The sequence below is a fragment of the Galleria mellonella genome, unplaced genomic scaffold (assembly GCF_026898425.1).
Source record: "Galleria mellonella isolate WM207_F2 unplaced genomic scaffold, CSIRO_AGI_GalMel_v1 utg424, whole genome shotgun sequence".
NCBI lineage: Eukaryota > Metazoa > Arthropoda > Insecta > Lepidoptera > Pyralidae > Galleria > Galleria mellonella.
In genome coordinates, this window is record NW_026442097.1 from 2,761,008 (window position 1) to 2,786,629 (window position 25,622).

Consider the following 25,622-nt stretch of genomic DNA (forward strand, 5'->3'; position numbering starts at 1 on the left):
CAGCGGAATTTTAGGGATTTTCCGAATCTTTTCTTTTAAATCACCCCTGTATATATCGAATAAAAAATGCATAAATCGGTCAAACCGTTTTACAACAGCAATTGATTTATATATATATATATATATATATATATATATATATATATATATATATATATATATATATATATATATAAGATGTGGGTATTTACAAAGCAAGCCATTGTAGGGTATCGTTTTTATAAAACTTTTTATATGCAATTTAGAATGACAAACAAGCTGACGGCCCACCTGAAGCGGTAGCCGTCGCCTATAGATATGAGCAGTACCATGGACATAACAGTATATTGTTTCGCCTACGATAACCCCAATGCGTTGCTATTCCTAAGGACTCAGGTGTTATTACTGCTTCACGGTAGAAACACGAATGGGACAGAGGTACCCAAAGCAAACGACTTTTGTACAAAATCTCTCTCTGGTAAGACTTTATAATTTGTAATCATATCAGCTTTCGACTGTCCACTATTGAACATAAGCCCCTAAGTAAATTTTGCTAGTAGTTGCCACTCTTGGCAGGCGGATTGGCAACCGCAGTAAACGGTTCTGGAGATGTTTTAAGAGGGATGCTGCTGCCCATCTATGGGAAACTAATTTTTCTTTTTCTTTTTCTCAATGTCCTCTACCCAAACGTTGTCTGGAAGAGATTACTTAGCGATAAGGCCACCTTTTGTATCACTTCTCATTAATATTTACTGTATTTGTTATTTCTCTTTTTACTTGGTGCAATAAAGTGTAATAAATAAATAAATAAAAGTAAGGGGTGGCTTATACATACGCTATGTACTGAATGTGTCAATCACTAGTTGCTAACACAGCAGCTAAAATATGGTACTAAGTAGTATATTTATTATCTGTATCAGTGTGGAAAAAAAAACAAAAAAAAAAAAGAAAATATCTATGTCGTGTCCAAGTGTGACGAGTGCTTATCTTGTGATTTGAATTAGTGGTGCTCGATTAGTAATTACTAATTGTATAATTAGACTAATAAATTAGTAATATACAAACTTTCGTATTCGAATGATTTTACTAATTAGTAATTCGATCTTAAACACTATTACTATTATTGAGATACGGACTTTTTCAGGCAAAAAAAAAACTGTTACACTGCGCTCGTTCCATGATCTTTTGTGCTCGCCCTTTTAACCAATAACAATGATAACAAATCCTTTCCCCGTATTCACTACCTTGACAATAAGTGATGGTGGATAATGACTGACGACCAGAAACAAAAATATTTGTAGACCCCTTTCATTTAAAATATACATTATAATTAATTACTACAAATTTACTATGATTAGTATCAAAAGTTACTACTTGTTACTAAATGTACTAAACTGACAACACGCTTGTTCATTAACAAGAAAAGGACATTATTTTTTTAAAGGAAGGGTATCGGTAAGGCCTCTTTTCGCCCCAGAATATCGAAAAAAACTTATTGAACATGTTTTTTTTTTATATATTCTGAATGTAGACTGTGTGCCTGATAAGAGAATAGATGAAGATAGAATCATGATTAGTTTTTTAATCGTAAAATAATTTTATTTATATTTGTCTATGAGCGCAGAATGGAAGCAATGTAATTTTTAAATAAAATTGTGTAGTAACGTAAGGACATTAGAATAAAATATAAAAGAAAGTGTTTCTTAAATGCGTTTTATATAAAAAAAAAGTTAAAATGTTACTGAAAATGTATTATTTTGAACAAAAAGCTATATAACTAAAAGAACACTTCGTTATGAATATTACAGGGACAAAACTGAAATGAATCGTAGAAAATATTTAAACTATAATAGACTTTAAAAAAAATGTACAAATTGTTCTGAGAGAATAACGAATATAAAACATATAGCAAACAGTAAAAATATGTGTAAGGCCACATGAAATATAATTAAAAAAGAAACAAGTAATGCACAGACAAAAAAATATATCAGCAAAATTATAAACAAAGATGAATATAAGACTAATCCCATAGATATCGTTACTACATTCAACAAATACTTTATAAATCTTAATACCAACACTGCCTTAAATTTCCTTAAGGCAGTGTTGGTAAGTGTTGGTAAGTGATTTCACTTACAAGCATCAAAAACAATTTATCAAATACTATCTACTTAAAACCAGTAGGCGAATCATATATAAGTTAAAAAATTATGCCCTTAAAAAATACAAAATCTGAAGGATATGACTCTGTTTGCACTAACGTAATAAAAAGATGCAAGGAAGAGCTAATGAAAATACTAACACATTTAATTAATCTCTCTTTAGAGTGTGGAATATTCCCAGAAAAGCTAAAAATATCAGTTGTCAAACCAATATTCAAGAAAGGAGATAGTACTGATTTGGGAAATTATCGACCTATCACATTAATAACAATATTTGCAAAAATATTTGGAAAGGTGATCAATTAAATGAATTTTTTAACAAATTTAATATTATTAAACCTAATTAACATGACTTTCGGAAAAAATGGCTCCACAACTCTTGCTGCTTTTAAACTTCTAAATGATGCATTGCAAAATGTTAATAAAAGAAACTATACAACTGTGTTATTTATTGATATGTCTAAAGCATTTGACCTTGTGTCTCATGATAAATTATTGTCAAAATTGGAATCTAATGGTATTAGAGGACTTGCAAAGAGTTGGTTACAATCTTACCTGAAAAATAGAAAGCAATGTGTGGAAATACAACAACTAGACTCTAAATCAACGGTACAAATGTATAAATCTGAATATAAACACAATAGTTACGGAGTCCCTCGAGGAAGCGTACTTGGACTGCTATTATTTCTAGTATATATAAATGATCTTGCTGACATATATAGAGACTTTGTACAAAAGTCGATTGCATGGGTACCTCTGTCCCATTTGTGTTTCAACCGTGAAGCAGTTGTGTTTGCATAGCTGTGTTTCGGTCTGAAGGGTGGGATATGGCGTGAATTTACAGGGTACAGAGGAATAACATCTGAGTCCTCAGGAATGGCAACGCATGGGGGGTATCATGGGCGAAACAGTACACTCTGTTATGTCCATGGTACTGCTCATGTTTATAGGCGACGGTTACTCCTTTCCATCAGGTGGGTCGTCAGCTTGTTTGCCATTTTAAGTTGTATAAAAAAAAAACATAATAAATAATAAAACAATACTTTTCGCAGATGACATTTCAGTTATTGTCTCTACAGATAAAGAATGCTCAATATTGCAACATAAAATGGATATTACAAATACATTGACATTTATTATAAAATGGACACAAGAAAACAATTTTCAAATAAATGTGGGAAAATTAAAAATGATGAATTTTAATAACCTTAAAAATAATTCAATTAATATACATATAAATGGACAAATTATAAATAATGCAAATTGTGTGACATTTCTAGGATTAACAATAAATTCTAAATTGACATGAAAAAAACAATTAGAAAAGGTATGTGCAAAGATTAAAAGATTCCCTTTTGCACTCTACAAATTAACCAAGATAGCCAATAAAAATACTGCTATTACAGCATATTTTTCATATGTTGAATCCATGATTAGATATGGATTGCTGCTCTGGGGTAATGGCGCTGATATTGGGAAAATTCTAGTTGCGCAAAAAAGTTGCATACGTGCAATATATAATATTGTACCTGATGTTTCTTGTAGACCTTATTTCAAGTCTCTAAATATATTACCTGTTCCCAGTCTGTATATACTTGAAGCGGGTATATTTGTTAAATTAAACAGGTTTACAGAAGCAAAAGAGCAAATACAAAGAAGCGCAAGATACCCTAAAAAACTAGTGTCTAATACAATTTTTAAAACAAGCCGTTTATTAAGAAATTCCTATATGATGTGTTTAAAAATCTTTAACAATATACCTATGAATATAAAGGAACTCACCAGAGGGAGACTTTGTACAAAAGTCGATTGTTTGGGTACCTCTGTCCCATTCGTGTTTCAACCGTAAAGCAGTTGTGTTTGCATGGCTGTGTTTCGGTTTGAAGGGTAGGATATGGCGTGAATTTACTGGGTACAGAGGAATAACACCTGAGTCCTCAGGAATGGCAACGCATGGGGGGAACAGTATCATGGGCGAAACAGTAAACTCTGTTATGTCCATGATACTGCTCACTGTTTATACTGCTCATGTCTATAGGCGACGGTTACCACTTTCCATCAGGTGGGCAGTCAGCTTGTTTGCCATTCTAAGTTGTATAAACAAAAACTTCCATTAAATAAATTTGAAATTGTATTACGTAAATGGTTACTTAGCAAAAGCTTTTACTCTGTTGACGAATTTTTCAAGAAAGAATAGATAAATATCTAATATAGTTGTCGATGCATAAATTAATCAGTTCCTATCAAAATGGGACATTTGCATGCTATACTGTAATGACTAAATAGGCACGAGACTTTATGTAATATAAGACCACCGATACCTACCCTATTTATCTATCTATCCTATTTAAGAGCTGCGCTCTTGTCGGTGGAGTTCTTGCCACTCACTACGATCTTCAGCGAGTCTCTTCACCTCTTGATACGACACGACACCAACTCCTTCCTTGATCTGGCTGATGTAACTATGTCTCGGTTTCCCTCTCCCCCTCCTTCCTTCTATCTCCTTCCTATTACCCTATTTAATGCTAATAAATTTATTACTTTTACTAAAAGTCACAGTTAGACCAAAGTTTGGTTCCTAAAAAAAACTACAGTTAATATCCCCAAAACTAATATTATCTGTAATTTTTTTTTTCTATAAATATATTCTCTTATCAGATACACTAACTAACGAAAACTAACGAACGAGGAAGTCTTAAAAAGAGTGAACGACAAGAGAACATTGGTTGAAATAATAAAGAATAAAAGAGGTAAAATGCTGGGCCACCTTATAAGACATGACGATTTTTTTAAGAGCATAGTAGAAGGAAAGATAGAGGGCAAAAGAGGAAGAGGAAGACCGAGGAATAACTACATGGGACAGATAAAGGAAACACTAGGCGTCATGTCGTATAGGGAGATAAAGGATATGGCCTGGGATAGAGCTGGCTGGAGGAAGATGCATGAATTAGTTGCACCGACAAGAGGAAACTCTTAAATGAAAAGAGAAGATCAGACACAGTCTACTTTCAGAATATAAAAAAAAAAAAAACATTAAGTTCAATGACTTTTTTTCGATATTCTAGAGCGGAATGAGGCCTTATCGATACCCTTCCTTTTATTTATTCATAAACAATAAAATTCATAAGTAGTATTTGAAAAATAAATTAAATTAACTATAAAAAGAAAAATATTCCAAGCGATCGGTTCAACTCGGCTACTACTACTCTTACAATGAATGAAAATCTGTAGTAAATTATTTGAAAACATTTCGTATATCGATATCAAATAAAAAAAAAATAAAAAAAATTACTAAATCGAATAATTATCGGTCGAATTAGTAAACGAGGAGCATCACTAATTTTTGTTTTCTAATTTATTTACTAATCACGTTTCATTAACTAATCTGTCAGATACTAGTCTTTAATTTAAAATTTACTTCGAATGTTTTGTACTCGTGCATTGAACACTTTAAACTTTTTGTTTCTTTAATTTAACATAGTGCTGTTTTTTTTAGTAGCGTCTAGTTGTCATTAGTTAAATTACTAATTCAAGAGTTCTGAAAACAATAGAATGAAGTTGGTACATTAATTTCGAATAAAACGAATGTAACTAATCCACAGGTATTTATACATTTCAAATGTCTTTTTTTTTTATTTAAAATGTGAATATTTATTCGAAAGCATATTTAATAGTTTACTTTGATTTACCACTCGCATAGATTTCATTACAGTATGTGTTTATTTAGCTTTGTTATAGGTTATATTAGGACATGTGTCAGTATGGATTGTCATGTGGTCCCGTAGTAGAATATGTAATATCGTGGGTGTATTAATAGAACTTTTGAAAGCTAATGGTGGACGGATGGGCAGCCCCATAAATACATACATACATGGGCTGTCCCGTTTTTTTAAAGCATTACTAAAGCTTAATTACCACGCCTGCCAAGCGTGGTAATTACTAGTAAAACCCGGTGCACAGTTACCGGTTTATCATCATCATGGTGATGGTGATGATAATATCATCACCATAGGGAGACTTTGTACAAAAGTCGTTTGCTTGGGTACCTCTGTCCCATTTGTGTTTCAACAGTAAAGCAGTTGTGTTTGCATGGCTGTGTTTCGGTTTGAAGGGTGGGATATGGCGTGAATTTACTGGGTACGGAGGAATAACACATGAGTCCTCAGGAATGGCTACGCATGGGGGGTATCATGGGCGAAACAGTATACTCTGTTATGTGCATGGTACTGCTCATGTCTATAGGCGACGGTTACCACTTTCCATCAGGTGGGCTGTCAGATTGTTTGCCATTCTAAGTTGCATAAAAAAAAAAACATATCAACCAAAAAAAACACAACAAAAAAAAAATGGTGGGAGTGTAAAGTCTGAACTTGATCGAAACTTGTACTAAAATTCTCCATTTTCTCTCCGGGATTTTTTTAATGGGTGTAAATGGTAACCCCGCCTGCGCTATCGGTATACACTGCTGGGGTACCAGTGAGAGGTGATAGGTGAGGATGAACAGGCAGTTCAGTTAGTTCATCAAGACGAATTCAACGATAAATTAGTCACCATAAAATTATCGTGACTAGTTTATCCTTGAATTCCCCCACACGGTTCCGCCTTATATTTGACTTGATATATTGATAGCAATGGGGACTAACCTCCCCATTACTAACAATCCCTTCCCCTTTCTCTCCGGGATTAGTATACAGTAACGTGTACCGTTACTAACGCTTAAGTTAAAACGTGAAATAATGTAGGTATATAATGATTCATACGGGCGAAACCGCGGGTACTTAGAATTTTCAATCTACCTCAAATAGAAGGTACGGTTGTTTTTTTTTTTTTTTCTGTTGACTTGTTTGTAAATGGTTGCATAAATTGATTTGTTAGTATTGTAGTGCTGCCTCTTAAATGATACGATGCTTAATCGCTTACTGCACTCTACCTGATTGTTAGTATAATACAAGCTAGTTTGGCGCAAGTAAACGAGAAGTTGGTCATAAGTAAACGGGGAGAGTCTCAGAAAAAGAAGATAGAGTTATATGTTACTATGCAAGTAAGTAGGACTGTTTTTTTTTACTTTTTTTTAATTTTATTTATTTTTTTATGCGAGCCTAAAACAAAAGACTCGCTGCTGATTGTCATCACCGTACAACCCGCGACAAACTAAATTTTTATCCTAACCATCTGGACGAGTGGCGGTCCTCCACCGTGCGTTTTTCAAGGCACTTTCTTCCACGCACAACCACTCTTTTGAATCAACTTCCAACAGCAGTATTTCCGAACCGATACGACATCATAACCTTTAAGAAAAGAGCATATTCCTTTTTAAAAGGCCAGCAGTACCTACACCTGCAATGCCTTTGGTGTTGTGGGTGATTATGGGGGGCGGTAGTCACTTACTATCATACCAGAGGGAGACTTTGTACAAAAGTCGTTTGCTTGGGTACCATTCGTGTTTCAACCGTAAAGCAGTTGTGTTTGCATGGCTGTGTTTCGATTTGAAGGGTGGGATATGGCGTGAATTTACTGGGTACAGAGGAATAACACCTGAGTCCTCAGGAATGACAACGCAAGGCTGGTATCATGGGCGAAACAGTATACTCTGTTACGTCCATGGTACTGCTCATGTCTATAGGCGACGGTTACCACTTTCCATCAGGTGGGCTGTCAGCTTGTTTGCCATTCTAAGTTGTATAAAAAACAAACCATCAGGTGAGCCTCATGCTCGTTTGCCCCCCCCTCCCCTGTGTTATAAAAAAGGACATCTGAATACAAGTGACAATTTTTACATATGTGGGTATCTTAAATTATATTTTTTGTGACTATTTTATATCCTACCCACATATGTAAATATTGGCACTTGAATTCGGAGTCTCTTTTTTTTTTATTTTACATAACTAACTACCTATTCCTATGTGTGCATACGTTTTTGAGTATCTCATCTCAAACATTTCAGGCTGAACCGTCGCCCCTATGCAATAGCGAGGTTGGATCGCTCTGTTATTTACGCGACCTAAAACTATTAAAAAAAAAATAAGCCGTACATAAAGTAAAATTCAATATTTGTCCTGGCCACTTATAAAAATAGAACATTCGATATTTAAAAAAACATAACGGGTCTCAAAGGGATTTTAAGATTTTGCCAAAACAACAATAATCTGTTTGTTGTTCATTCAATTCTTTTAAATCCCAATGAAAATTGTGTCATACCGTCATAGATATATATTATAAAATTATATGTTCTGTCTGTGACTTCCTTCATGTTTTATATAACATTAATGTAAACTCAATCTTATCGTTCGAACAATAGAGATGAAAGTAAATTACGGATGGTATTATAAGCAGCCGTCAACTCCCCTTCACGCAAGAGGCGTGGTCGCTCTAAACCCATACACCGTCACCGTCTGCACAAATCTCAGTACAGTACCGACATTCACACGTTCCAAATACGAATACATTCCATTTACAAATTGTATCGCGTATTTAAGAAGTTATAAAAAAAAAAAAAAAAACATCAGTGGCCAGTGACGATTAAATAGTGTTGTGATTATAATAGTGATGGATTCAGAGATTAGTAAAATGCAGACGAAAATACCGCCTAAAAACTTTTCCATCGAATCGATAGTCGGGCTGAATGACAGACGATCGCCAGATATTGACATAGAGAATACTATTTCACAGGATTACGCAAGCAACAACGACCATTCAGAGGATGAAGACGTCAAAGTTAGGGATGGAAAAATGGGTTATTATTTCCAGCAGAATCGTGTGCCGAATTTCCCGTTTTTCATGTCGTACGAGAAAAGAATGATGAATGGATTTCAAAATGAACAGAGATCAGGCTCTGAGGATATAAAGAGGGCGAGTCCAGGGAGCGTGAGAAGTGAAGTGGACAGTGACGGTGTGGATGACAGGGCGCACGGTGAGTACCTAGTTACCAATTCATACAATATTTTATTATACTCGCATGTGTAGGTATTCGCATCTACGTACATAATGCACATTCAACAAAATAATAATATGCAATGCAACTTTTTTATATATATTTTTTTCACAGTGTTCAAAGACTAGAAACTGTTTAAAAAAAAAAGTTTATTAATTGGCATTGATGGCTGTGTTTTGCAATTACGTCACAAATTCTAAACCGAATTTCACAGTTGTTTTTACAGTTGATAGGGTCTCGTTTTAGTCCCCAAATAATTCTGTGACGATTTGAGTTACCGTTTGTCTTTGCGGAGCAAAAAATTGCTTATTCTGAAACATGTAAATACTTTTTTAAATTTAGAACGAGTGTTCTAAATGTAAAAATGTAAACACTCGTTCTTATATTAAAAAAATATTACATACATGTAAACACTCGTTCTAAATTCAAAAAGTATTTACAAATCAAAATATTAATGAGTAATCTCTTTATTTTTCACTCCCGACGCAAACTGAGAGATGTTATATAGTTGACGCATCTGTGCGTCTGTCTGTAGCATTGTAGCTCCTTTAATGGACCGATAATGTTGCTATTTTTCATTTGAAAGCTAACGTGATCGAGATAGTTCTTAGCTACAATTTATGGAGATCTGAGGGCCTACCATGAAATGTTTTCCGAAATTTCGGAGCCAAACGAAACACAAATTTGATGTTAAAATTACATAATACATACCGTTTGGAAATATTAAAAATGTTAAAATATTGTTCCTTTGGACTTTTATGATAGGATGTATGAAGAACGAAATGTTAAACTCCATTTATTGGTCCGATTTTGGTATAAATTAAAACTTGAAATTGAGTCCGAAACTTCTAAATTTCATTTCATGGTAGATCCGCAGAAATTGTTTAAAAAAGTGATTTATTAATTGGCATTGTAGCTATGTTTTGCGATTACGTCACAAATTCTAAACCGAATTTCACAGTTGTTTTTACAGTTGATAGGGTCTCGTTTTAGTCCCCAAATAATTCTGTGATGATTTGAGTTACCGTTTGTCTTTGCGGAACAAAAAATTGCTTATTCTGAAATATGTAAACACTTTTTTTAAATTTAGAACGAGTGTTCTAAATGTCAAAATGTAAACACTCGTTCTATATTCAAAAAATATAACTTACCTGTAAACACTCGTTCTAAATCTAAAAAGTATTTACAATGCAAAATATATTAATATTCTCTTATAAAGAGTAATCTCTATTTTTCTTTCCCGACGCAAACTGAGAGATGTTATATAGTTGACGCGTCTGTGCGTCTGTTTATAGCATTGTAGCTCCTTTATTAGACCGATTACCAGAGGGAGACTTTGTACAAAAGTCGTTTGCTTGGCTACCTCTGTCCCATTCGTGTTTCAACCGTAAAGCAGTTGTGTTTGCATGGCTGTGTTTCGGTTTGAAGGGTGAAATATGGCGTGAATTTACAGGGTACAGAGGAATAACACCTGAGTCCTCAGGAATGTCAACGCATGGGGGGTATCATGGGCGAAACAGTATACTCTGTTATGTCCATGGTACTGCTCATGTCTATAGGCGACGGTTACCACTTTCCATCAGGTGGGCCGCCAGCTTGTTTGCCATTCTAAGTTGTATAAAAAAAACGCGTTGTAAGAGTACCGTGTTATAGGGGTGATTACTGTAGTTCGAAAAAAAACCAGGTAGTAAATTAACCGGCAACCAAATACAGTAAACCACAGTTTAATTATAACAGTAAAGTACGAATATTACTTACTACTAATATTGGCGAGTGGTCGAAATTCGACCATAACATATATTGTAATAAAATGAATTTATTATGGTTGTGTTTGACATTCAGTAAGAGTATAGACAAATAATATTAACAGACAAATTCTGAAGGGTAGGATACCCCACATGCGTTGCCATTCCTGAGGACTCAGGTGTTATTCCTCTGTACCCAGTAAATTCACGCTATATCCCACCCTTCAAACCGAAACACAGCCATGCAAACACAACTGCTTCACGGTTGAAACACGAATAGGACAGAGGTACCCAAGCAATCGACTTTTGTACAAAGTCTCCCTCTGGTGAAAACTGTTAATTTATTTAAAATTAACTGTTTTAACTTGTTTTTCTAATTTGCTTTGACGTTTACTATGTGTGATTTACCTTAATTTATTTATTATATTAATGTATTTATATTTATGTATTATTATTTATATTATATATGTATGTTTGTGTATTGTAATCTTATTTTTATATTTAGAATATTTAGCATTTTGTTTGATTCCTTTTATGTATTTACTGTGTCCGACTAGCGCCATCTACCTTTCTCTCTGTACTTATCCATTCTTTATGCCAGGTTGTCTGTAAGAGATTGCTTTTAGCGATAAGGCCGCCTTTTGTATATGCACATTCTATATAAATACTCTTTGTATACATCTTTACTGTGCGCAATAAACAGTTTATTATTATTATTATTAAAGGGGCATAATTGACCCGTTGCCAGTACTGTCGCCTATAGACTGGTAGTGCGCATTATTAACAATCCCCCCCCCCCCCCCGGGTCGTAGGCTTGCCCATGCCCAACAAAGGGTCCATGCTTGGTTTTTACTAAACTAAATAATGAATGGAAGGACTCTTTTATGTTTTATATTACAAGGGATTATCTCTAATGGTGGTTAGTTTAAATCACTGTTATTTAGACTCAGTTTAAACAGCAAATAATGTAGTTTTTAACAATAGACGTAATTAAGTTAAATTACTTAATAATTAAATATGATATGTAGTTTTTTTTTAAAGGGTGAAAATGGTATGGTAACTCCGCCTGCGCTAACGGGATACGCTGGCGGAGCACCAGTGAAGGGTGAAAGATGAGAATGAAAACAGGACAGTTAGCCCATCATGATGAATTCATCAGGAATTAACCATAACAGTTTCCAGGGGTGAACCGCGAGGAGGTCGACCTGGTTGGGTATATTGCTAGCAATGGGATTCTCAGTCTCCATTATTAACAATCCCTTTCCCACCAGTATCCATATTATCTGTACCTAGTTCTTTTTTAATATATAGCAATATATATATATATATATATATATATATATATTATAAGCATTTTTGAGCAGTCACTTTTTTATGAATTTATCTTCCAATTCGGAATATAATTTAAAACTGAGAATAACGTGCAGGAAACTCAGCTATTACTTTTTTTAAATAAAAGTTGAGTTTACAACAAAAATAGGAGTAGATAAAATGGCTATCTATATAGCTATATATATATATATTATTTACCTAGCTAAGTATTATTTACCTTTACCACCAAGGTCGACAAAACACTTCATTTTGTATTTCACTTCTTTACAAATTACAAACATTTACCAAGAAACATTCATCAATAAAACACAAAAGGATTGTTATATACACTATAATTTGACAAATCATCATTCGAAACGGTAGCATTTTATTACCAAAACATTTATTACTGCATTTGATGCATTCCAATTGTCGGACATTTTAGTCTCAGCGTGACGTTTCTTTTGGCGGGAAACAATAGCGCGCCAGAGTCCATAGACAACAGAGTAACTAACAATGAATCTGTTTTCTTTTGTGCTCAGTTTTGGCAACAGTGTTTTGTCTTTGCTCAATTATAGAGTGGTCTTTTGTGGCCACTGAGAATGTCCACTGAAATTTCTCTTTTATAACCATTTGTCTATAGGATCGGGAACATATTAAATATTGGTTTTACTGCTCTTGCATTTTTTGTTAAACACGTAATAGTTTTTCGGATACATAAGCTATTATATTTATTGTTCCATTACGCGTTATCTCTATCAGTACATATGTCACTGTAGGAGCCCGAACATTGCTATGTCTTAAGTTTTACCAGTAAATCTCAGGAATTACCAATATGAGTTGGTAAATGTGAGGATTTTATTAAAACATTATCATTGTTACATCTTTTACTAAACTAAACCTACCTTTCAGACCTTTTTTCTTTACAATGCTAGACATAATCTAATTAATCGAATTGAATCTGTAACTGTAGTGATTATATTAACTTACGAAGTGGACTAAATATAATTAAAAAGAAAAAAAAATTGTATTGACTGTAAATGGTAGTTCATTTACAGTCAATACAATTTTTTTTTGAGAGACAAAGAGGGTTGACATCAGGCAGGCGGCCGGTCGTAAAACTATAAGCCAAATCTTTTTGTAATATGAATAGATAGATAGATAAATAATTTATTTACACTTGTGGTGCATCATTAAATGCAACGCCCATCACTACGGAAACCGGCAGAGCGCATCCAAACGAATCACAAGCAAGACCTGTGTCACGGCAGCTAGTATTTGAACTACGCAAACTCTTATTTAATTACGTCGCAGTTATAACATCCATACACTACTTACAGCACACAAACAGCAAGACACAAATGCACAGTAAAAAAAAAAGATAAAAAAGATACATGTACAAAAAATAAGACAAAAATAAGCATAAAATTAGTAACAATTTTTTTCTCTTCATGCGTGTACCACAGTAACACAAAATGGTCACAACTCAGCTTATCGCTTTGCCCTAAAAAATAAAAGAGTAAAGAGTAAAATTTTGTCTGTCTGTCTGTATGTTCCTTATAGAAACAAAAACTACTCGACGAATTTTAACGAAACTTGGTACAATTATTCTTCATACTCCTGAGCAGGTTGTAGTATACTTTTCATCACGCTACGATCAATAAGAGCAGAGCAGTGAAGGGAAATGTTGGGAAAACGGGAGAAGTTACTCTATTTTTAAGCTTCCGTCGCGTGTGCAGCCTTAATGGCCACTTTTTGAAATGTAAAAATGTCCACCCGTGCGACGCCGGGACGGGCCGCTAGTAATATAATAAAATTGTAAATAGTCGATGTATGTACATGGGAGATATTTGAGAAAAATTTATACGAAGAGTCCTTACGTTATATAGATATAGTGCATCGAATCTCAAAAATGGATCAACCTTTTGTCAGCTAATTGTCGAATTAACTGACCCTTTTTTTATCAGTGTTCTATATACATACGCACACATTGTATCTTGACGTATTATTTAATAAATAAAATGAATATTTACACATTAAAAAAAGATGCAGAAATTATAAGACAAAATAAATATAGAAGTTATAAAGGAATCACTTATAACTAACAAGTTAACCAACCTAGGTATAACCAGAGGGAGACTTTGTACAAAAGTCGATTGCTTGGGTACCTCTGTTCCATTCGTGTTTCAACCGTGAAGCAGTTGTGTTTGCATGGCTGTGTTTCGGTTTGAAGGGTGGGATATGGTGTGAATTTACTGGGTACAGAGGAATAACACCTGAGTGCTCAGGAATGGCATCGCATGGGGGGTATCATGGGCGAAACAATATACTCTGTTATGTCCATGCTACTGCTCATGTCTATAGGGGACGGTTACCACTTTCCATCAGGTGGGCCGTCAGCTTGTTTGCCATTCTAAGTTGTATAAAAAAAAATATCATTCAAAATTGTATGAAATAGTTGACTCGCTTTTCTCGAAACGTTTGTATGGAGACATTCTGTCTATATAAACTATGGAGGAGTCTTAATAAGGGCGAAAGAAACCAAAATATATATATTTTTTAATATCGTCTTAAAGTCTAATTTAAAATGTGTTCTATGTTTTATTGTAATAAACCAGCTAGAAATGTTTTACTTCGTTGGTTATTTTACTTTTAAAACCATGTGTACGGAGTAACAGGCAATAAATTAGCAATCAATAAGGCCGTCTTGATTATAATGCGGCCTTAGAATGTTCATAACATAAATCTTGCATCATCATCATTCCAGCCATTACCCGTCCACTGCTGGACATAAGCCTCCCCCATAGACTGCCATATAGAACGGTCCTGAGCCACCTGCATCCACTGACGCCCTGCAACGCATTTCAGGTCGTCACTCTATCTTGTATTTGTTTTTTATTTTTTTATTTTTTGTACATGGATCTTTTTTTATCTTTTTTTTTACTGTGCATTTGTGTCTGTTGCTGTTTGTGTGCTGTAAGTAATGCAAATAGATTATTTATCTATCTATCTTGTAGGGGGGTCGTCCTGCACTGTGTTTACTCGTACGTGGTCGCCCTGCCAACGTACCTATATCGACAGCGCGGGCGGGGTTACTATTCCATTATCTATTAAAACAAAACGAGAACATATTGTTAGCAATGTGACTGGCAGTCTATATTGCTAACAACCCCTTCCCCTTATTTTTTTTTATTTGCAATGAATAATAATAAAAATATTTATCAATTAAAAAAATGCTATAAAAAGTTACATTATTACCAAGTAACATAGGCTGAGTTTTATTTTCGAAAAGCCGTGCGATGCCGGGCGGTTTGCTAGTCTATCTATTTATTATTAAGGTATTAGGGAGAGCCAGGTATCTAATATTAGTATTGTTTATATAAATAGACACAAAAGGGTATATGAGACAATGCTTCATTAACCCATCGTAGTAGGTACCCACGTCCAGTTATGGGGTATTAATAACTTGTACCCAAGTAATAAAAGCCCATGATGTGAACTGCGCGGCTGACTGTATTAAAACGAAATGAGTGAGCCGTGATTAAATTTTAACGCCGGAGGTACACTGGGAGCTGTGAATATATATTTATACAGCATTTTTTTAATGGCTGATAATGGAATCGTAGCCACGCCTGCGCTATCGGTATACGCTGGCAGGGCACCAGTGAGGGATGATAGGTGACGATAAAAGCAGGTCCGTTAGCCCATTGTGACGAGTTCCACTAGAATTAACCATGATGGTTTCCAGGGGGAACCATGTGGAGGTTGACCTGATAGGGTGTTTCTAGTAATGGGTCAGTTAGAGCTCATTACTAATAATCCCTTTCTCCCTATACTCGTATGTCAGGATGAAGTCTTGTCAGATGTATGGTGACTTCCCCTTGGGGAGATTTTCAATTCAATTCAAATCATTCATTTATTGCTATTACATGTTGTAACAATATAGGTCTCAAGTTATTAAAGGTAAAGAATCAACATGAACCCTGGAAGGGCACAGCAATCACATTAATAAGTTTTGCCAAGCTTTGCCATGCTTGGCAGGTCGATTGGCAACCGCAGTTAGACTTTCGAGATGTTTTAAGAGGATTGCTGTTGGCAATCCCTCGCCCTCCCTTAGTCGCCTCTTACGACACCTACGGAAAAGGAAGAAAGGGATCACACGGCGGGAATATCAACGTAATCTACAATAATTTAAGGCAAATGTGAATGTACTATTTGTGAGCTTACGAGCCCCTTCTTAGAGTACATCATCGCTTCCCATCAGGTGAGATCGTGACAATGGGGGTCTTTGAATAGTTAAAAAAAATACAAATACAAAAATATTGTAGATACTATGTATTTTAATGATGATTTTTTAAGTATTTGTTGTAGCTATTGTAATATTTATTGGCATCATAAAAGTGTTTTGTAAACTATAGTAAGTAGATAATTGAATGAAATAGAAATATAAATGAAAATAGGTACCCTATCTATTGTATACCATTTACAATATGTATAACAATAAAAACTCAAGGTAATAAGATGGAAATTAAAGAAAGAAAGAATTATTTTTATTTGAGTAAACATAAGTTTTTGAATAGATTTTTTTTTTATTTGCCGTATAGTCCCGGCATAGAATAGGCCACCCCTTCTTTGCCCGTGGGTGTCGTAAGTATCGACTAAGTGAGGACGAGCGAGCAGCAGCGCTCCTCTTAAAGCGTCTCTAAAGTCTAACTGCGGTTGTCAACCCGCGTGCCAAGCGTGGCAACTACCGGCAAAACTTAAGGCTTATGTTCAGCAGTGGACGTTTGAAAGTTGATATAAACAGTATCATATCATAAAATTTAAAAATAAAATTAGAACAAATTGTAGTAATCAGAGCAGACCAGCCCCTACAGGCAATACCTGTTCACGAGTACCTAGTACAGTTTAAGAAAGAAAGAAATATAATGTATTTTAGGGAACTCAATAACCTGGCTTACCACGCCATCACTTGTCTGGACAGTTTAGTTGCATGACTTACCTAGTCAAGGTATCCAACCATATTATAGGCAAATTAAAATTATTTCATGCTACAAACAATCACAGTATTCACACATTACACAGTTAAAAAATAATAAAAAAAAAATGATTAATTAATAAAAAAACCGCTACACAATCTGATAGTGTGACAATAACAAAAATAATATTGTCAACAAATTAAAAAATAATATGAAAAAGACTTTATTTTTTTCATATATAAAAAGAAAAAGTTGACCCGCTTTTGTGAGACACTCTATCTATATTAGGTCTAAATGTATCTTGTGTATTTTATTTATTTATTTAAGTAATATATACTATTATAAGTATATAGGTGCATGTATGGTATACATATGATTATTAGCATATAGGTACCTTTTGTGACAAATAGCTACCGCGTCTTTTCTCCTCTACCCAAAAATTGTCTGGAAGAAATTCCTTTAGCGATGCGATCGCCTTTTGTAATTCATATGTGTAATATATACATAACTAATATATATTACATATATATAAGTACAGTAAAGAATAAATAAAAAAATATACATAACTTTATTTTAATAGTTAGGTATCTACATAATATCTACATTATTGAAGTAATAAAAGCAAAAGTAGCCAATTCTACCGTGAAGCAGTTGTGTTTGCATGGCAGTGTTTCGGTTTGAAGGGTGGGATATGGCAGTGAATTTACAGGATACAGAGGAATAACACCTGAGTCCTCAGAAATAGCAACGCATGGGGGGTATCATGGGCAAAACAGTATACTCTGTTATGTCCACGGTACTGCTCATGTCTATAGGCGACGGTTACTACTTTCCATCCGGTGCCATTTGTTTGCCATTCTAAGTTGCATAAAAAATCTTATATTATTCTAAGTTATTTTTCAAATTATAACGTTTTGGTATGCGATAACAATTAACAGTACAAGCATACATTATCCACTTTTGTAATGTAACAAAAAGCTTAAATTTTAAATTGTTATTATATTTTTAAATAGCGGAAGTATTTGCTATTAGTTAAAGGACCTACAATTTAAAGGACAATGCATATCAATAGAAACATTGTTATCTTTATACATATTTTGTAAAGCGAACTCATTAATGTGCCACTAACCTAACTCGGTTCGAGCGAAATGAGCTCGTAACAGAAAAGCTCGTGAGTGAAAGAGACAGTAGATGATTATCGCGCCCCGCCCTGATAGGTGGGGATGAAAACGGGCGAACGTTATTGGCTGGGACATTATGGATTTTTAGTATGAGGCGGCTACGGGTGCAACGAAAACAAACTGTCACTCACTGACAGTTCAGTACACTTTTTCGATTCGCGCTAAATGCTTCTCTATGGCCAGTGTTTACTTTTTTTTAGGCTAAAGCACTTTAAGCATTGAGTTTTTTTTTTTTTTGTGATTGGCTCTTTTTTTTTTTAATATGGAAGCTTTTATAAATTATCCTATGGTATACAAGTCGTTACATGAGCCGTTATCGGTAGAGTTATTATCAAAATCTCATTTTTATAGTGATATAACAATGCAGAATACTCCCCCAGCATCGCCAAAAAGCAAAGGTCAGTATAAATAGTTACTTATTTAACTTTGTCTAGTGTAATTTACGTAAATTTTCACGTGTGGCATTAAGTTGTGTGTAAAGCCAGAATACGACCAACAAATATATTCTTAATTTAAAAAAAAAAATGTAACAATGCAACTCTGCATTTGTTTAATAAAGGTTTTACTTACTTCATCATATCAGCCTTTAACTGTCCATTGCTGAACATAAGCCTCCCCTTTGGGGGGTTTGCCAATAGTTGCCACGCCTGGCAACCGCAGTCAGGAGGGGACGGAGGAAGGTATTGTTAGTAATGCGGACCACCCCTCTGGAAACCATCGTGCTGAATTCCAGGTGTATTCATCACGATGGGCTAACTAACCCGCCTTTTCATTCTCATCTGCCATCCATTACTGGTGCCCCGTCAGTGTATACCGTTAGCACGGGCGAGGTTGCCATTCCATTATCATGCATTAGAAAAATAAACCGCAGTTAGGCTTTAGAGACGTTTTAAAAGGGACGCTGCTGCTCATCCCAAGCCCTCCCTTAGTCGCCTCTTACGACACCCACGAGATGTCGTAAGAGGCGGGTGGCCTATTCTATGCCGGGACCATACGCTAATTATTTAATGATATGAATCTAATAATTAATGATAATCTAAAACGTTGGCTCCAGGAGAAATGTCTTTTTTCCATAATAGAATTTGTATTAAATTTATTTTGACATTTTGTTTAAATGAATGTATTTCATAGGACGTTGTAAAAGAAAATTGACACGCTAGGTACAGTTGCAATTAGAATTAATATTCTTATTGTATGATCTGAAATTATCTGTAATGTTTTTTTTTATACAACTTAGAATGGCAAACAAGCTGACGGCCCACCTGATTGAAAGTGGCAACCGTCGCCTATAGACATGAGCAGTACCGTGGACATAACAGCGTATACTGTTTCGCCCAGGATACCCCCAATGCGTTGCCATTCCTGAGGACTCAGGTGTTATTCCTCTGTACCCAGTAAATTCACTGTCATATCCCACCCTTCAAACCGAAACACAGCCATGTATACAATTAAATAAGACTTTATCATTTTGTACGCCATTAAAACAATGCTAAATATGTGATTCTATAACATACATACATACATATCTGTCACGCCTGTCTCCCATTAGGGTAGGCAGAAACAATGGAACGCCAAATGCTTCGATTCAAACAAACCTCTTTCGCTTCTTCCACATTCATCAATCTTGTCATACACGCTCGTCGGTTACGGGTACTTTTAATTTGGCCCTTCTTCAGCACGTCGCCTATTTGGTCGACATACGTCCGTCTAGGGCGGCCCCTACCGACATCTCCATTCATTCTTGCTCGATAAATCTCTTTCGTAATTCTTCTTTCATCCATCCTCTCCAAATGACCAAACCAACGCAACATTCCTTTTTCGATTTTGGTCACTACATCGACTTTCAGTCCACACTTCTCTCTAATCACACTGTTTCTTACTCTATCTTTTAAAGTAATACCACTATAACACTAATTACGATTTATTTTAATCATATTTATGCAAATAAATTATTATTATTATACCAGTCGTTAACTGTCCACTGCTGAACATAGGCCTCCCCATAAGGGGGTTTTGCTAGTATGAGTAATTACCATGCTTGACAGGCGTGTTTGGCAACCGCAGTTAGGCTTTGGCAAAGTTTTAAAGGGGGCTACTGTTGCCCATTTCTCCATACATTTACCAGAGGGAGACTTTGTACAAAAGTCGATTGCTTGGGTGCCTCTGTCCCATTCGTGTTTCAACCGTGAAGCGGTTGTGTTTGCATGGCTGTGTTTCGGTTTTTAGGGTGGGATATGGCGTAAATTTACTGGGTACAGTGGAATAACACCTGAGTCCTCAGGAATGGTAACGCATGGGGGTATCATGGGCGGAACAGTATACTTTGTTATGTCCATGGTACTGTTCATGTCTATAGGCGACGGTTACCACTTTCCATCAGATGGGCAATCAGCTTGTTTGCCATTCTAAGTTGTATATAAAAAAAAAAAAAAGATTTGTGATTGAGATCGATGTTGGATTCAAGAGTTTTTTTTTAATGGATGATAATAGAATGGTGACCCCGCCTGCGCTATCGGTATACACCGGCGGGGCACCAGTGAGGGGTGACAGGTGAGAATGAAGCCGGTCAGTTAGCCCATCCTGACAAATTCAACAACGAATCAATCATGGTTTCCAGGTGGAACCGTGTGGAGGTCGACCTAATAGGGTTTATTGCTAGCAATGAGGTTGCTAATTCCCATTACTAACAATCCCTTCTCCCCCTGGATTCAAGATTTATCCTACTGTTTGTTTGTTTGTTTATTTATTAATTATTATTATTTCTCTCTTTTTAATTTAGACTTTAATTAAACTGAATTTAATTTAATTGCTTTCTATTTGTATACAATTGTTTTGTTTGTTTTTGTGGTTTCTTTACTTCTTGTTTTATGCGCTATTGTGTGGACCGCATGCTTTTACGATTAAATTATTTCTTTCTTTCACTGTTATGTTCTCTTAGTCACCTCTTACGACATCCACGGGAAAGGAAAGATAGATAGATAACCTTTATTACCAGTATTGAAAAGTAATGGTAAGTAGTGGTAAAGATGAAGAGTTTTATTTAATGGATGATAATGGTATGGTAACCCCACCCGCGCTATCGGTATACACCGGCGCCGCACCAGTGAAGGGTGATAGATGAGAATGAAAAGGCAGGTCCGTTAGTCCATCGTGATGAATACGCTTGGAATTCAGCACGATGGTTTCCAGGGGGAGCACGTGGAAGTCGACCTAATAGGGTATATTGCTGGCGATGGGACTGTTACATTACTAACAATCTCTTTTCCCCGACCTGGCAGGTTAGGTTGCTAGCAACGGGAACACATCTTCCTTTTGAAGTCAGTTAAAGATAATACCGTTACTACATGAAATTTTTAAAGTGATAATTAGCTATCTGTACAACAGTTTCAGCAAAAAGGCGCTACCATCAAAGATCACCAAGAGAATGAGCAATAAAACAGGAATGCAAATGCTTTCGGTGTGTAAATACCCTTAAATTTTTCATCATTGCATTCCCAACCTTAATTCCAACAGTTGAAGGTATAAATTACGGTGACTAATATAAATTTATAGATAATTTGTTCTTTGTATAAATTCAAAAGCAATTACGACCTTTTTACAACTGCTTTGAGGTGTGCCGTGCCTTTTGTTCGCCTTGTACTAAAAATAGAAAATAGTTTAGTCCCGTAAAGTTCTTTGTCGGAATTTCAACATGCAGCATATTCGTTGGGGTTTAATGTGATCGACTGTACCGTTAGGCACTAGCATAATGTCCGTTAAAGTCTGATGACAAGCAATTGTTCAATACTTTTATTTGGCCAATAAAATATATGACAATGTATTTTTGGGAGTGTATTGAAATTATTAAAAAGTATTGTTTCAGAAATAAATAAAAAAAAAAAAAAAAACACCGACATCAGTTATGACAAAACCGGTTATTTTTATTTAGAAATGAAGCACCGAAATGATTTTGACAAAAAATTATTGGGGCTAATCTGAAAGTATGCCTTACCTTATATATTTTTACAGATAATAAAAATAAAAAAAAAAAAATCAAACAGGTTTACACACTAACTACAAAACAAAACACGGACGTGATAAAATGTCTATGGGGCCAATTTGAAAGTAGTAACATCCTTTCAGATGAAAAGATTTTTCCGAATCGATTTATAAATGATGAAGTTATGAGATAAAAACAAAAAAAAAAAAAAACAATTGAAACGAAAACCGACAGTTCCTAGTATACATTTACTAAGAGATGTAGATAATTATGTTCACATCTAGAACGTTTAGTCAATACGTCCCATAAACAAGGATAGCGTTTTTTTTTTAATAAATTAAAGCGCGCCATTTTCCTGTGTCAAATAAGTTATCACTGTTTTTAGTATTGTTATTCACGCACACACTGAGAAATCGTATAAAATTTAGGTTTATGATCTATGATATGGTTTATGACTTTATGATAGAGTTTAAACGGTGCGTTAGCCTAAAATTGGTTGTTGCATATTTTTTTTTTATATTATTTTTTCTCCATTTTATCTGTATACTAAATTAAAATATGTGATCTAAATTACTGCATTGCTATATTACAATAATTATAATCGTTCTATTGTTGCACAATAATTAATTTAGCTTTTATATCCCGAGTATTAATACTATTCTTAATCTATGACTTAATTGATAGCCTTAAATAAAACTTTATTGAGCATAATACGTGAAACTGCAATTTATCTATTCAATAATTAATCTATAAATTAAGTAATGAAAATTGACCAATTTAGGCAGATGTTGCCATTCAGTTAAACCGGATAAACGGAGCGAAAGCTATTGTGTCCATAGACAATTTAGAAAAACTAAAATGTCAACGTGCGGGTGTTATTTCCCGCCACAATTTGACAGATCTGCCATTTTTAATTGGGTAAACAATTGGCCGGAACGGCGGGGGAGTGTAATAGGTTAAGTCTTGTCAATTGGGCTTAAAGTGATTTTGTTTTTATTGCAGTCAACTCCCCACTGAGATATTTATCTTCATTACATCGTTGCCGACTAGTAGATACGGATTTTATTATGAAAATTGTATAGGGGAGCGTGCCGAGGGATGACACCGAATAATTGGCTTTGTATTGAATAATTGTTCGGCAAATGTTTTGCCTTGGATATTGTAGATTGTTTAATTCCTTTGAGATAGGGATGCTTAGATTTCGGTGGAACTGTTTCTTGAATTAACTCTGGTGTAAAAATATTATTTGTATTACCTTTAAGTGTGACTATCAAGTAATTGGCATATCCCGTGATTAACATCCAATTTGTTTAGAATTATGAATATTATGAGTCACCTTTGTTTAAAATTTCATTGGTTAATGCCAGTTTTCACTCGATCAGTTAATACCTACCTCAAAAATAAAGAATTCATATGCATTATATACCTTATAATAATATGTCAAAGGACTCACATTTGATACTGTAACTTTAAAAAAATATTAACCATATCATCCAATCAAAAACACCACGGTCTAAAAGATTATCCAATTAGAACGTAATAGCGTTCTAATTTCAAATCTACGAAACGATTACCGGTCAACATCGTGTCATAGATAATAGTATTCAGTCAGTATTGCAGGGTAATATACAATAGCATTAAGGGGTCCATACACGGTAATACAATTACTGGCGCGTGCTACGAGGGTGGCAGTTCTCGATAATCAATGGTAATGTATGGCGATCGGTTCCCGACTATTACAAGGGCTATTTGGCACGCTGCAAATGTTCACTGACGATTAATTAAACGGATCGTAATTAGTTTGTCGTACCTATTTTGGATTTGTCACATGCGAATTGAATAGGTTAATAATTTTGCAACGGTATTTTTTAGTTTTTAATATTTTGAAGAGTTATTTATTAGTATGTGTTAATTTATGTTAGTGTTTTATACCTTTTAAAGAACAGGATTTTATATATATATTATATTATATTTTTTATATATATTTTGTATATTTGTGTGTGTAATATTATAAAGAGGTAAAGTTTGTGAGTTTGGATGTTCGGGGAATCTTCGGTACCTATTTCTAATTCGATTTGGAAACTTGAAAATTCACTGTTAGGATATTATCCCTAAGTGTTTTTTTTTATACCACTGAGGTGGCAAACAAGCATACGGCCCACCTGATGGTAACCGGTTACCGTAGCCTATGAACGCCTGCAATACCAGAGGTGTTATAGATTACTTTTTATTTTAGTAAATGTATATTTTAAATAATTAATCACAATAAATGTAATTGAAGTCAGGAAAAATTCTATAATATGGCGTGCGCTGCCTAAATGGTTTGAAATAAAGGAATAAAATCTATAGTTTTTGCATTTAGTATGAATATCTTTATATTCATTACATTGTAACTTTATAAAAAAGTCACCGACACCATATATTTATCTAAGTTCAATATTTCAGCCAAAAATGTTTTTATAATATATGTAGTAATAATACAGTATTTCCTTATATTCTAAGAACTATTTATAACAGTAAACACGTAGGTATACCTAGTTATAAACGCAATATGTGACCTTACGCATTATGACGTTGGCTCACTATTTGTCTTCAATATTAACACGCCGTGAAACAAAGACATCGGCAAATCTTACGAAATTGACTCTAAAACGACACAGCACGACTTTTGTACATAATGTTGTCATAATATAACAGACTAAGTACCGTCCGTGGGCGGTGATTTTGTCTGTTCGAAATTTAAATTCTACAAAAATAAACAAATGTGAGAATTAGATATTTAGAGAAGTAGGTATATGAATGGTGAGGTTTATAAAAAATATTTTTAAGATATAAATTAAGGCCAGTGTTTTCGAAAGCACCTATTACAGTAGGTGCCTTAATCTATGGCTTTAACTGTAGAACGTAACTTATGATTTTAAATAATGGGCCCTATTCTTAATCTACGTTAGATGATAATTAAGGAACATTTTGATTTTGGAATTCGTAAGGAAATTGTTATTGCCAACTAAAAAAAAAAAGAGCACAGATTATAATACTTTTTCTCATGTAGCAACCATTATATGTACTTACAATGATCAGTATATAGTTTTATGATAATTATTTGCTATAATCATGATAATTAGTTGCTGGCGTCATCAACATTATACAGTATTTGTTGCTCTTGTTTTTAATGCAAATTGAATTTTAAACAGCCACAAAAATATTTACTATATAAAAATATATACCATGTACAAGCATGGTATAATATATAAGATATTGAATATTAATGTGCAATACAACTGTAATAATAAATAAATAAATATAGGTACTTATAAGTGCTTGGGGATAACAACATTATCTATGTTTCCGCCTA

The 25,622-nt window shown here is 34.5% G+C and overlaps 1 protein-coding gene across 4 annotated transcripts in view; it reads left to right on the forward strand.

Moving 5' to 3' along the window:
• The first annotated feature begins 5,418 nt into the window (after positions 1–5,418).
• Positions 5,419–25,622, forward strand: part of LOC113519284 (segmentation protein even-skipped-like) — a 30,122-nt gene continuing 9,918 nt past the window's right edge. The window contains exons 1-3 of one of the 4 annotated variants that reach the window (XM_031914539.2): positions 5,419–5,743; positions 7,083–7,182; positions 8,811–9,051. In XM_031914539.2, coding sequence (XP_031770399.1) covers positions 7,177–7,182; positions 8,811–9,051 — 247 coding nt within the window. In that variant the 5' untranslated portion in view covers positions 5,419–5,743; positions 7,083–7,176. Of the gene's footprint in view, positions 5,744–6,648; positions 7,183–8,327; positions 9,052–18,347; positions 18,687–25,622 lie in introns of those variants that run through there. The other 3 variants (XM_031914538.2, XM_031914537.2, XM_026904343.3) reach the window with 3 other exon arrangements.